The 13,872-nt window shown below is 38.8% G+C and overlaps 3 protein-coding genes across 3 annotated transcripts; 1 reads left to right on the top strand and 2 right to left on the bottom strand.

Annotated features, from left to right (window-relative positions):
• Positions 1-2,505: 2,505 nt before the first annotated feature.
• LOC117474040 (tripartite motif-containing protein 16-like protein) lies at positions 2,506-4,187 on the bottom strand. The gene is made up of 5 exons (XM_034120044.1): positions 4,118-4,187; positions 3,633-3,674; positions 3,488-3,550; positions 3,252-3,391; positions 2,506-3,152 (listed from the first exon to the last, which is right to left on the bottom strand). The coding sequence occupies exons 1-5, from the start codon at positions 4,167-4,169 to the stop codon at positions 2,742-2,744; spliced, it is 708 nt and encodes a 235-aa protein (XP_033975935.1). The 5' UTR covers positions 4,170-4,187; the 3' UTR covers positions 2,506-2,741.
• A 428-nt stretch (positions 4,188-4,615) lies between these two features.
• LOC117473920 (stonustoxin subunit beta-like) lies at positions 4,616-8,815 on the bottom strand. Its single transcript, XM_034119888.1, has 5 exons — positions 8,641-8,815; positions 6,606-6,638; positions 6,019-6,081; positions 5,783-5,925; positions 4,616-5,463 (listed from the first exon to the last, which is right to left on the bottom strand). Exons 1-5 carry the CDS (start codon positions 8,687-8,689, stop codon positions 5,035-5,037), a joined length of 717 nt encoding a protein of 238 aa, XP_033975779.1. The 5' UTR covers positions 8,690-8,815; the 3' UTR covers positions 4,616-5,034.
• A 2,841-nt stretch (positions 8,816-11,656) lies between these two features.
• On the top strand, positions 11,657-12,881 carry LOC117474133 (tripartite motif-containing protein 16-like protein). The gene is made up of 5 exons (XM_034120176.1): positions 11,657-11,692; positions 11,913-11,954; positions 12,073-12,135; positions 12,238-12,380; positions 12,451-12,881. The coding sequence occupies exons 1-5, from the start codon at positions 11,671-11,673 to the stop codon at positions 12,865-12,867; spliced, it is 687 nt and encodes a 228-aa protein (XP_033976067.1). The 5' UTR covers positions 11,657-11,670; the 3' UTR covers positions 12,868-12,881.
• The last annotated feature ends 991 nt before the right edge of the window (positions 12,882-13,872 follow it).

Raw genomic sequence — 13,872 nt, 5'->3', positions numbered from 1 at the left:
TAGTTTTATTGGTTATCCATTCAAATGTGTTATCAACCTTTTTACTTTGAATGAAAATAAATGGTTGTAATTAATCCTTATTTAAAACACCGGGGTCAAATATTGACTAAGTGGGTTTAGTATTGAAAGTACTTTAATCAATTTTTAACTTAGTTTGAAATCATTTTTGTTAAATGTTTTACATTAAAAGGATTGTCTTCCCTTGGGTACACATTTTTTCACTTAAACAGTCAGACTGCAGACTAAAACTAAACAAATGAAATAAACATTTTAACAGTTTTTCAACTGTGGACCTACAGGTACTTTCTTCCTCTTTTCTTGTTTAAAATTGACGTTTTCAGTTTACTCCTTGTTGATTTTTGAAGTTTTTAGTTGTATGGATGCATTTGAGTTCTGTTTTAGGATTTTTTGTTTAGTTTGTTGTTCATTATTAGAGTAGACCCTTGAAATCACACACATCAATCACATTCACTCTTGTGTGGCATACCTTATTTGGGTTACGAACCCAAGTATCCTGGAGCGTAGTCATCGACCTTCACCACAGGTCCATCTTCAGCGCTGATCAAAGTCCAGAACCAGAGAGATCAAGAACGTCAGACCCGTTACCTTCATCAACCTGTAGAAAAGCTAGTTTCCTCAGTGAAGCATAGAAAACCACATTTTAAGATGTGCTGATAATCCATCAAAGTGCTTTGTAGGCAAGGCAAATTACTTTCAAATTGATATCAGAAAAACCAAAAAATGTTTTTTCGTGTGTTAACTGAAACTATTTGAACGTTCCATTCCAGATATCTCAGTTGGTAGAGAAGCTATCCTGATGTTTAGGTGTTGGGTTTAAATCCCACCTTTGATGTCTTTTTTATTCTTTCAAGGCTCAGAGGGCTGTTTTATTAATGTTTCTTTCAAGCCAAGCCTTTGTAAATTAGCAGAACAGCTGTATCATTTTACTTATTGAAAAAACAACATTTTTCAATGAAGGTGCTGTTGCTCCACATTTGTGGGGCTTCAGGTCAATTGCATATACAGTTATTTAATATATTAATATAATTGTTATTTATTATTCTAGTTGTTTAATTTGCGCTAATCATGTATTTCCTTTTAAGGGGATTTTAATTGATTATCTTCACAGTTTCAAATATTTTGTTATGCTTCAGTGTGTAAACTTTGTTGAAGTTGAAGTTAATTGTTTTGTGGTTCTTTGTATGGATCGAGATTTAGGTCCAGTATTACATATTTTATAGTAAACTTGCCTTACTATGGCCTATTTTCTTAATACAATTTGATTTCCACCTTAAAATAACTGTTGATTAATTTGGTTAAATTGGTTGATGTTTATTAAAGGTCACCTATCATGCTATTTTTAGGCAATAGCATAGGTCTCAGATATATGCAAATATATAAAAATCATGTCTATGAAGTGTGTTGCTCAAAATACAAAACAGATCACCCATTCTAGCCATGCCTCATATCCCTCTATTTCACTTCCTGTTTCAAAAGTGCTGATTTTATGTATAAAGCTTTAAAAGAAAAAGATTTTTTTTAAAAAGAGGGGGCGGAGCTTATGCCTGCTCATGCGGGACCCAGAAGCTACTGTCCAAAATAAATACTGCGGTGATGAAACGCCATATCATGGATTATCAAGGATTATTTCTGAAACAGTATGGAGCTCAAAGGCTTTCTCTCTTGCCGGTTATACCACAAGGTGAGTTCCTTTTTATTTCCTGCTTCTTCACACACATGCTCTCCAGTACAGGTTAGCTCTGAGTGTTAGCGATGCTAATGTAAACACCTACCATATTACGTCCAAAACAGGCATTGTTTCTGATAGCAACTTTTCTGATATTGCTGTGGGTCCGTCGCCGATATTACGTCATATCGGCCGCAAATCTGGATCAGCTCCGTTGTAGCCCCGTTTTTAGAGATTTGGGTACGGAGGAAAAGAGAGAGGGTTTTATTTTCTGACGCTGCTTGAGTTCCCTGACACACCGGGGACACATATTTATGTATGAAAGACATCAAAAAGTGCATTTTGCATGATAGGTCCCCTTTAAGGGGTGATGTGAAAACGGGAAATAAAAAGAAAAAAATTCAAAGCAATCAAACACACTCTTGCTGTGAAAGCATTCATTTATAGTAACACATTTATTTTAGATTACAGAAAGTCGCAAGGCACTCAACACATCAGTACATAACTTTCCAATCAGATGCTACAGTTTTAAAAAAATACAACCAAATAGAGCTGAAGAATGCGTAATGTTAAAAAAAATACACTTAAAGGTGGGGTATGTATGGTTTTTGTTATATTCCATGGAATGCTCTTAACATCCCGATAGCAATGAATATATTAAATGCTTTGACAATAAATACATAAAAACATTTCCTCTGTGGAAGCCGTAGCGCTGTAAAAAGCACGACCAAGCCGGCCCGGCTAAAAAACTGGATGGCCTACCTGCCTGTCAGCCTTCCATCTGTGCACAAACTTATCTCGTGCCCTCATTGGTCATGTGTGCGTTCGTATGTGTTGGAGGAGGGGCTCTGTAAGGAAGTCTGAAGGAAGTGGCAGATCTTTTCCAGTTGTGTACTTTCAATTTCTAGCGCACTCGAGCTGGTTTCTCCAAAATTACATACCCCACCTTTAAGTTATTAAAATAAGATGTACAGGAATATGTGCAACAGTTGACATTTAAGTATCAAAACCGTTGACGTCATCAATGAATTTGATCAGTTTTAGCTTTAGCAATTCATTCTGGTCTCTTCACTATTGTGCATGAGGACTGCATTCCCATCCAGAAACCTGGAAGAATATTTTCCTTAAGAGTGGTGGTAATTTTTTGCAATAGCTTGACCTCCTTTTCTGGCCCCTCACCGGTCACAACATAAAAGCTGATAATCCCTGCAGGCTGGTCCACGTAAACTCCAATGGTGGAGCTGTACGGGATATCTAATATGTCTTCGTTTATACTGTTGAACCAGATCTGGTATCGTGTGCCTGACCAACACAGACCCCAGGACTCTTCATTATCCCCCAGGCCGCTCTGCCCGGAGTTTGCTCTCCTTGATGCTCCTTCATAGGTGGCTCCGATCGCCACCCACCCGTCGTAGTCCACCTCCCAATAAGCCCTCATGTTCCAAATAGACTCTTTGCACAAAACCTTTTAAGAAATAACAAAAAGTAAACAACAGTTACAACAAACAAACCATGTGTTTCTTTACAAGCCTGTCACTGTATTTTCTATTATTTTCTGAGTCACCTGTGGAGAGTACTCGTATCTCTCTGATCTATCCAGGACAGGACAAACCTCCTCAGTCCTACGTAACACTTTAGACCCATTGTCGGAAATCCACAAAAGCTTGTTGGCAGTCTTATCATCCAAAGAAAAATTCTTCCAGTCTGTACGAGGAAAATAAAGCAAATGCAGTTTTCGTTCATTAAATCCTGGACAAAAGTGCTAAACATTAAATTGTTTTAAAATAAATCTGCTCATACACTTCAATAGCTCGGCTCTGCATGTTGGCTCTGGGATGTCCGCCTCATAAACAGGAACTTTTTCTGTACGGAAAGAAAAATGGTTGAAAATACAAACTAATATTCACATCATAAAGAGCATTAAAGCATGTATCAAGACAATTACCTTGAATTGTCTTCTTTTTCTTGTTGGAATTCATTTTCTGGCCTAAAAAGGTTAAGACCAAAGGTAAAACAATCAAAAATAGATCTCAGTATTATGGTTTCTTCTTTCAGAAAGTATAGAATTTAAATTATTAATAAATATTAGGAACAATTGTCTCGTACATTTTTTAAATTATAAATTCATAAAGAGTTTCAAAATGGTAGTAGGTAGGTATAGCATGTGCTCTCGACTTAAGACTCATATGTATGTGTTTTGACATGCTTCATTTTGGTATGAAACCCATCTGTTGCTTACACTACACTATGAGGGATTTAAGAAATACAGTACATGCCTTAAATTGAATACAGTGTTTGACAAGGCAGCTACCATAATCCAAGAAAGTCCGGCAGTGGTAATGAATGTTAAAAGAGCTAATACATGTTTTTAATAATGCTAATGCATTTGATTTAATTAACATATATTTTCATGCTACAAACTCATTGTACCTGGTTTGTTGCTCTCTGAGATGATTATGGCAGACTTGGGTGTAGTGGGCATCTTTTAGCTGGGTTTTAATAATCCATTTCCATTTGCTAACACGATATGAAGAGTGCAAGTCTTCCACTCGACTTATATACCCTCAGTAAATATGATTCAGGGGGGTTGAGGAGCGTCTGAAGGAGTATTTAAGGTTAATGGAACAGTATTTGGCAGGGGCCATATCAGGGTACACACTTGGCTGTGTCATATAGATTTATGTGAGGCTAAAAACAGACACTGGACACATTTGAAACATTAGAAGTCTGTTTGTAAAAGAGTATCATGTGTGTTACCAAGTCCTGCATCAAGAGCATCACCGCTGATTTGTTTTCGTCAATTAGAATATGACATCAGCTTTGTAGGTGTTTGTATGCTAACAGCTAACGTTAAGGAAATACAAATGTTAGTCACCATATTAGCACCACTACTTTTTTAAGAAACCAAACAAGACAAATTGTGTCGCACTCAGTGTTTTATTATTTATTCAAACTTTACATAGAGCAAACATTAAAACCAGGTAACCCTTTACATTATTAGCAAACATTAACAATGGAGGAATAAAAATACATATAAATATATCAGTATAAACCTTGAGTGGTCCAGTGGTGTCAGGAAAGTCCAAAGGAGCGGTAGGTCAAAGGTGAACCCCACGCACCTGATTGCACATTGTTGCCTTACCTGAAATGTACAACCCTAACTATATATCTAAGAGATACTGAATATAAGGAATACATCTCATGTGCACTACTGCTAGTATTCTAATGTAATGTGTCATTTTGTGTTTAAAACTGCAATAACTGTAGCTTTATTATTAAAGGTAGTTTAACTTCTCTCTCATAATCATTAACATTCAAATATGATGTTGTAATGTTGATTCTGACATTTATTCCTCCTTCTTTTTGATAGAGCAGTGTGACTGTGGCCCTACCCAGAAACCAGGTATCATTTTCTGCTCAAAGGGGCTCCTGATCTGTTGCAAAATGTAAACCACCTTTTCTCCTGTGTTTTCCTCTCCCTCCTTCACCTCATCCACACCATAGAAATTGAGGATACCGGCAGGCTGGTCAAGGTAAACACCAATTGTTGTGTACTTGGGAACATCCAGGATCTCTACAAAGGAGCCGTTGTGCCAGGTGTTATAGCTGGAACCGCTCCAGCCCAGACCCCATGACTCCTCGTTCTCTCCCAGGCCGCAGGATCCGTCGCTGTTCCTTCTTCCTGCTCGTTCGTACGCGACCCCGACCACGACCCACCCTGAGTACTCGATTTCCCAGTAGGCTCGGACACCCAGGATGCCCTCTTTGCAAAGAACCTTTGGAAACGTGGATGGGAATGAATGTGATGAGACATGAGACAATCCAACATAACCTGTGATTTATTACAGCTGCCGGGCAGGAGAATTCAGAGTACTCCGACTAGCAATGCCAAACCAGCTGCATCAGGATTTAAATAAACACACGGGACAGCCCTCTAGTAGAGAGTCCCGTTGCCTGGGTTTTACAATCACATTAATGGCTATGGCAGGGTGATGACAGTATTATACACCCTTATCTTATTTCACACCATATTGAACATCAGGAGAAATTAAATTGCATCATTTCAGACAAAAATAAGTGCATCTTCAATTGTACCTGTGGAGAATACTCATATCGCTCTGGTCTATCCAAGACGGGACAAGTGAGGTCATCGGTCATTCGGGCCACCTTAGCCCCCTGCTCTCCGACCCACAGCATCTTATTGGCTGTCTTGTCATCAAAGGAAAGGTTGAACCAGTCTGGGTACAAAACAACAGAATTAAATGCCAATAAATTAAACCTTTTTTTAATTACAAATTGTGAAAGATTAAAAACTTGAGTGACAATCTTACGTTTGATAAGATCAGCTCTGCATTTAGGCTCGGGGATGTTTGGCTCGTAGAAGGGGACATTCTCTGAGGAGCAGGTGACAGAAAAACAAGGTCAGATAAGGTAATGGAAACTGGAGACGGATGGCATTTGTAATCTGTATTCGCGGAATAATTAAAAAGTACAAGCCTGATTTGTCTTTGATTGATTGCCTGTAATAAAGTGTCTAATTTTGAGTTAAATTAAATGTCTCATGTTATGTCTCTTGTGTCTGTTGATTAATTGTTGGAAATTAGCTTATAGCTAGATACAAAATATTTGAGAATATTATCCATTGAAACTATTTAAAAAGTAATAATAATTAAATTAAATAATAATTTAAAAAACGTTAAAAAGCTAATAAAGAAAAATAGTCATACATAATATTCGTTTATTAATAAAATGACTACTACTACTACTACTACTACTACTACTAATAATAATAATAAAGAAAAATTATAATGAATAATATTTGTTTATTAATAAAACGACTGCTACTCCTACTAATAATAATAATTATAATAATATTAATAATTATAATAATTTATAATAAAAACATTAATTAAATTACCTGTTGGTGAGTTGCCATTTTTTACTTTCTTTTCTGCAAAAAAGAAAAGAAAAAAAGAACAACAATTTGAGAAAGGGCAACCTTCTGTATAATGAGTTTCATACTGGGCTGTTATAAATAATATCGGAAAGAGTACATGTCAGGTGTGTCCCAACAGGTGATGAAGTGCAAAAGGGTGTATACTTAGAAACCATCTGCCTCTGCCGGCTCATCAGCAACTTTCTGGAGCCAGTGGCTGATTCATGCCAGGCAGTTAGGATTAACAAGACACCTCAAATGTTGGGGGGGGTAAGCCTCAGTCACACTGGAGCGCTGCATGAAGCTCAGAGCAGTTTATCAGATGAGAAGAGACATGATCTACTTACACAAATCCGATAGATTGGGGATGTAGATCGAGTATTTGTTTATTGAGGTAAACAACAACTAGGAGAGTTGAGTAAACCCATCAAAAAAAATGGACAAATTCCATTTAATGTTGGCCTAAATGAAACACAGCTATTTTGCAATAGAGTTAATGTGAGGATAATAGATTGTATCACATGGTTTATTCTTACATTTGATAAGGAGGCTATTTTTTAATAAAGGGAGCTTATAATGCAGACAGAAGATAATTAAGTCTGCTAGGATTTAGATTTCAAATTAGGGTTGATAACAGGCGGCGTATTGTGTAGCAACTTTCCTTGAACTAATAGCTGATGGATAACAGTTGCATTTCAGGCTCGGACCTGATGCCAATTTTGTAAGGAATACTTGTACAAGCATTCAGTGTCCCGTTTGTTGTTACGGACTGAGATCAAGAGGAGACACCTAATCCCGGCAGCATTAAGATGTCAGCGTCAACTAACATAAGTAATGAGTTTTATTTATATCAACACATCTCCAAAATAAACTATCTTATTATTCACACATTGGCAACCCATCAGAACACAACTCAAGTTTGAAGTTTTGAAAATGAAGTTATGTTTTGCGTGTTGTTATGATTATTCGCCTTTTTCAAATTTGACAGTTATTTTAAAGCCACTTGTGACTTGGATATGAGATTATATTTATCTCTCTGTTGACAGAAGGTTGATGAGCGATGAGAGAATGCTAGGCCACATGTCTGAATATAGCTGTGATGAAAACAACTGCTTTGTCTGCCCTCATTACAACATGACACCATACAAAACATTTAAGCTCTAAAGTAGCTTTGAACTCCCTCTGAGGCCATCGGGCTTGTTAGTTAAGTGACAGGAGTTGAATGAATTTTTTTGAAATGATTACGCTCTAACTGTGTCTGTTTTTATGGTGATAACGCTCATTTTAGGTGTTAGAGGAAACACACGTTTTATTAGGACTCCAATGTTGTGTTGAACAGGCAAAAGGCTAGATTTCTATGGCTAAAAAGATGACAATTATACAGTTTTTAACATCAGTAACTGCAAAGTAGATACGGTACTCCTCTGAAAGTTATTTTACAGGTTCATATGAGATTGTTTTCCTCTGTTGTCATGATAAAACAGTCTGTAAGCTGACATTATTGAGCTACAATCCTGCTGAATGTCACCCATTTTCAAGATGGGTATTACACTACACATACAGCATTTGAATACACGTTAAATCTTGTTTAATGCAGATGATGTTGACACTTACAGACCCTTGCTCCCAGCCAGTAAAACCATTATAGGCCCCTCATAATGACAAGCATGAAATCGGCCTGTGAAATATTGCGCTATCCATACAGACATTAACTCTAGTGACCCATTCACTCAGGATATGCCTCGGAGGATAATAAAAACTGCTGCAGTCACAGTAAGGCTGGGGTACTTGAATCAGTACATTTAAAGCATTGCTGATCATAATTGCTGCATTAGCGCCTACTAAGATATGCTGACATATTACTTAAAGGCTTAATTTACCAGAAAATGAATTTTATTTTCAGGAATTTAGGATGTGCTAAGAAATGGATGACATTTAGCAGGAAAACATTACAAATTTGAATTTACTGTACTCAAACAAATGATTAAAAATGGAAAAATATAGGAAATAATTTCACCTTTATCCGCCATCCGGCTGTCAGAAATGATTCTGTTGGTGGCTGGCATTCTTGATGAAAGGGTTTTAAAGCTGCTGTGGTGAGCCTGTCTCGAGCCTGATGTCACCGGTCCCTCTGAGTTTGATGGGTCTCTTTTGGCTCCACTGCGTGACAACTTAATGCCACTCTTATATACCTTTAATGCAGGACAAAGGTGGAGGAATGAGAGCTGGCGGACATGAAATGTTCCAATAGAAAAGGAGGGGGAGGATGGAAGCTTGTAATTGGAGCTGTATGTTTTCCCTTAAAAAGGTTACATGGATGCTTCGATATCTGAAGCACACCCCCTGGTACCAAGCAAACCACGCCCCCTCCCACTGCATCACAACCACTGATCCCTCCACATTGCACAGTGACAGCATTGATGCATTGATGGTGGACAGGATTATTGGTCTATGCAAACACAACCACACGGACATGCAAGCACGAAAACATGCAAGCATGCACGCACACACACATGAATTCTGAGTATAAGACTGCAAAGATATGTTTGGTTCCTGGTGAAGCTGTGTGGGGTCTAGCAGCTGCAAATGTGTTTGTTCGATATCAAAATGTGATGCAATGTGGTATTTACTCATGTGCTCTAGGGACATTTAGGGCCTTTTGATTATTTATTAGAATAATTTTGGCTGAGTAAATGCACAAGGCAACATTAAGGTTTTGTTTTGACAGCTTGGTTTTCTTGATTTGGAACTGAAACCTCAGCATCAAAGGTCTATAATAAACTGTGTTTCAAAAATGCAGACACTAACCTTAACCATAACCCTAACATTTAAAAAGATATACCCGTTGAAGAAACCACTGGTTTGTTCCTATGGCATTTACAGCAGAAAGGCACGCATTCTATTGCATCAGGATTTTTACTTAGAGCCCTGACTGACTTCAGAATTGTAGTTTTGATTGCTTTCTATAAGATTGAGGGTTTTTTTTAAAAGAAGAAAAAACGATAGGGGTATTATGTCAACAAACTTTTCATTCATAGGGTTCCAATTCTGAAAATTATAAAATATCTGGTTGTCAACATTAGAAATTAAGTGAAAATATTTAAATCAGTGAAAGTGTAACATTTTGTATGGCAGTTGACAAAGACAGTTTGTCCTCTAAGTGTGGATGATGAAGATTTTCTATATAACAATACAACAACAATATATAAAGATAATATACAAAATACAGTATAATATATATATAAATATATATATAAATGATATATTTACGGCGGCTTCGGCTCAGTGGATAGTGTGGTGGACTTCAAATCAGGGGGTAGCAAGTTCGAGTCCCACTGCAGTCAGCATGTCGTTGTGTCCCTGGCAAGACACTTCACCCCAAATTGTTCCTATGGGGATTGTCCACAGTACTGAATGTATGTAAGTCGCTTTGGATAAAAGCGTCTAACAAATGACATGTAATGTAATGTAATATACAATCTACAGTATAATATATATATATTGTACTGCCATAACCATGCATTTGAATATACATTTAAAATACACTATACTTAGAACAAGCAGTCCAAATGTATACTACTGTCTATAAATACAACTGTATAACCTATTTACCTTCTTTGCCTTGAGGAACCTTAGGTCATCATACCTCCATAGCTATGGACTTGACATGCATTATCGCATCAACCATAAACTATTACAAGTGCCTTTATACCCATGGCCAGGGTCAAAAGAAAAAGTATGTCGCAGGTCATAAACCCCTTTCCTGTGATTTGCTTCCCGCTGTGAGCCGGGAGCTCAGGTGTTTATGGGCCCGGCAAACAGCCAACTAGTCAAGGCTGCCCCAACCTTCTAGTTTTCCTGCCTAGCAAATGTCTGGCAGGCAACCAACATACTAAACAGTAAATAGCGGGAGCTATAGTGACCAAACTGTCTAAGATTGCCAGGGATACATAGAAAATAAATGAGAGGTGGAGTGTCGGTGACGGGTTTGCGTGAGGGAATCTGAATTCCTCCAATCGTATCTCGTAGATCAGAAACCGGGGGCCAAGTGGCTTTCAAACCAATGCTGACAGACAAATGATCTCCACCATGAAGGCCAAGCTGTGACCCCTCATTCTGCGGCTCGGCACAGTCAAGGTCATGACTTCAGTTTTAGAAACGCCAAGAGAGTCTATTGACAATCTTTATCATAAAACGTTCAAAGGAAAAATTCAAAGTTAAATGAGAATTAAGACTAAATCACTTATGATTCCACTGTTAAATGTTCCCTAAAAAAGGTTGTTTCCACATTAAAAACAAACAACGGGTAATCATTTTAAATAGTTTAGAACTTTTTCTACTTTTACAAAAAATGATAAAAAATGACAAAGTCACCAATCAATACACATTCAGGAGATGCTTATAAATGGCCAATTATTAACTTTACCAAACCCGGGGAATCTCTATAGAACAGTTTATATATTACTTTGTCAAAGGAGCAAAGAAGCATTTACTTCATACCTTAAGATTATTAAAAGACATAACAGAGCAAGTCAGTAACATTATAATTTTTTTAAAAATCATTACCTTAAAGTTCTCTCCTTAAAAAGTGAATTAAGAGAGATGACCTCTCTGTCGTCCAGCTTTCTCTTCTCTCCACCAAAAATGTGGCGTTAAGCTGTGCCTCCAGTCTTGCGTGACCCCTCTCGTCTGTGAAGGATGACCACATTCCTGCACAGGTATCAACTTCAAAGATGTGAGTATGATGACAAAGCGATGACAGAACAATTGTAGCAACAAATTCAGAACGACAAAGATAAATACGGGTCAGCTGGTCATGTGTTGGCGCTGATCGGGCACTGATCTGAATATCCTGGTTTGGCTCAGTAGCACGCCTGAGCTCATTATCTCCGCATACCTTACCAAAATGTCTCTGAGGGAGCCCCAGGGGGCCTAAAAAAAACTTGAATACCCTCTTTCCTGTGGGTATATAAAGAAGCTATTTGCCTCACTGCAGCAGAGAGAGAAGCGATTCAAGGTGCCAACCAGTGCTCCCAGTCAGAGAATCATGCGAGCAAATGGAAAATCTGGTGAGTAAACTCCTTTTCTAGTCCTCAGTAGATAATGCCTGATAATGCAGAACCCGGGAGTTTAATCTGCCAGAAAACGAATCTTTTGTTGAGAAAAAGTGCATACTGATGGTAAGAAACATTTATTTTAGATTGTAGAGATTTAGAGATGAGAGCAGAGTTGTTAACTTTACATTTCGAAACGTTTTCAAACTTAAGATTGATTGTTTTATAATTACAGGGACAAAACCTGGAAGAAAAAAAGATTCAGCCTCTCCAACAGGTATGATGTTTTAGCAAACCATGAAAAATAGATATATCTAAATGTGAACTCACAGATAGCTTACCTTTTAAAATGTATTGTCAAAAAAGATTTCTAAGACAATGCCTCTGCTTCTTAGAAAAAGTCCCAGACTACGAGCCCAACATCCCTGAGCCCACATGCAGAGCTGACCTTCTGAAATGTAGGAGCAACTATTTAAAAACGTCTTTCTTTGCTCTCATGACACATGCTGTACAGTTTCTCCTTCTGACCGTCTTTGCTGCAAATGTTCCAAATCCCTCAGACTGGATCAACCTTTCCCTGGATGACAAGACAGCCAATAAGATGCTGTGGATCACTGAGGGTGGATCCAAGGTGTCACGCATGACTGATAACGTCACCTGTCCCGTCCTGGATGGACCAGAGAGATATGAGCATACCCCCCAGGTAGGTTTTATCAAGTAAATCCAGATGTACATTTTTCCTGCACTCAAGAAATATCCTTTTTCTCTTCAAGGTTCTTTGCAAAGAGAGAATCTTTGGTTTCCGAGCTTATTGGGAGGTGAAGTACTCAGGATGGGTGGTCGCAGGAGTCGCCTACGAGGGGGCAGGGAGGAGGGGCAGCGACGGACAATGTGGGTTTGGAGAGAATGATAAGTCCTGGGCTCTCGGGTGGGGTGGATGCCGCTACCAGGTGTGGTTTAATGGCAATAACTCAGAAATCTGGGACATCCCCGAGTGCACCACCATTGGGGTTTACCTCGACCAGCCAGCTGGGGTCATGAGTTTTTATGCAGTAGAAGAAGAGAAGGAGGGAAAGGAGAGCGAAGTGAGACTGCTGCACCGGATCGAGAGCTCCTTCAAAGGGAGGATGGTGACCGGCTTCTGGGTGGGACAAAAGTCCTCGTGTGTCCTCGTGAAACATGGAGAGTAGAGTTTGTTTTCTATATCTGTTTTCTTACATTTCCAGTTAAACTTACTTATCCAAAACTTTAAATATGTTTCACTGCAACACATATTTTAAGTTAATGCAATTATTCTATATCAAAATGTGTGTACGTATTATTGAAGAAGCTGCTATGTGTACGAGTTTTCTTGTGTATCATTGATCTGTTATTTAGTCGAAAGCGAATGTTAAAGGTTCCATGTCATGGCCATTTCTACTGATCATAATTCCATTGTTGAGGTCTACTAGAATAGATTTATATTGTGCAATTTCAAACTCACATTGGTTTCTCATAGAGCATCTCTGCATAGTATGTGTATTCACTCTCTGTCCTAAACGGCTTGTTGGAGCTCCTGCCCCCCCCCCCCCCTCCCTGTGAGCCCAGTGGCCGTCTGCGAGACAGCGAGACACAGCGAAACCCAGCCCGAAACACACACACACCCGCAGCCTGGCTGGGAGTTTGTGTGTGTGCCCAGGCTGAGTTCCGCGGTGTCTCGCTGTCTCGCCGACCCCACACCAGTGAGCCAGCTCACAGTGTCCCGCTCCTCGCAGCAGCGAGCCTCGCAACGTCCCGCCGAGTGTGTGTGTGTGAGGAAGTCCGCGGATTGGTCCAAACGTAACGGCTACGTCCGCGGAGCCGTTACGTTTGGACCAATCCGTTACTTTACGTTACGTCACTATACCCGAAATACGACACTATACCCAAGAAGTAAACAATGGAAAAAGAGAAATCTCCAACGAGGCGTTCTGGGGCAGCACAGGTATTTTCTGTGTTAGAGTTTTACTCGCTACAGGCTGTACTTTGAAGGTTTGTGACTCTGCAGACCGTTTACATGCATAAAAAGCTACATAACACACAAGGGGACGGGGAATAACCAGAAAAGCATGACATGGGACCTTTAAATATGTCTTAGTGGTGTCATATATTCATGTATTTGTATATCTGTAGCATAGTGTATTGTATATCTGGGAGCCATTTTCAAGAATCTTTTT

This window comes from Trematomus bernacchii, unplaced genomic scaffold (assembly GCF_902827165.1).
Source record: "Trematomus bernacchii unplaced genomic scaffold, fTreBer1.1, whole genome shotgun sequence".
Lineage (NCBI taxonomy): Eukaryota > Metazoa > Chordata > Actinopteri > Perciformes > Nototheniidae > Trematomus > Trematomus bernacchii.
The sequence above is the reverse complement of the archived record's forward strand: the minus strand, read 5'-3'. Positions and strand labels throughout refer to the sequence as shown.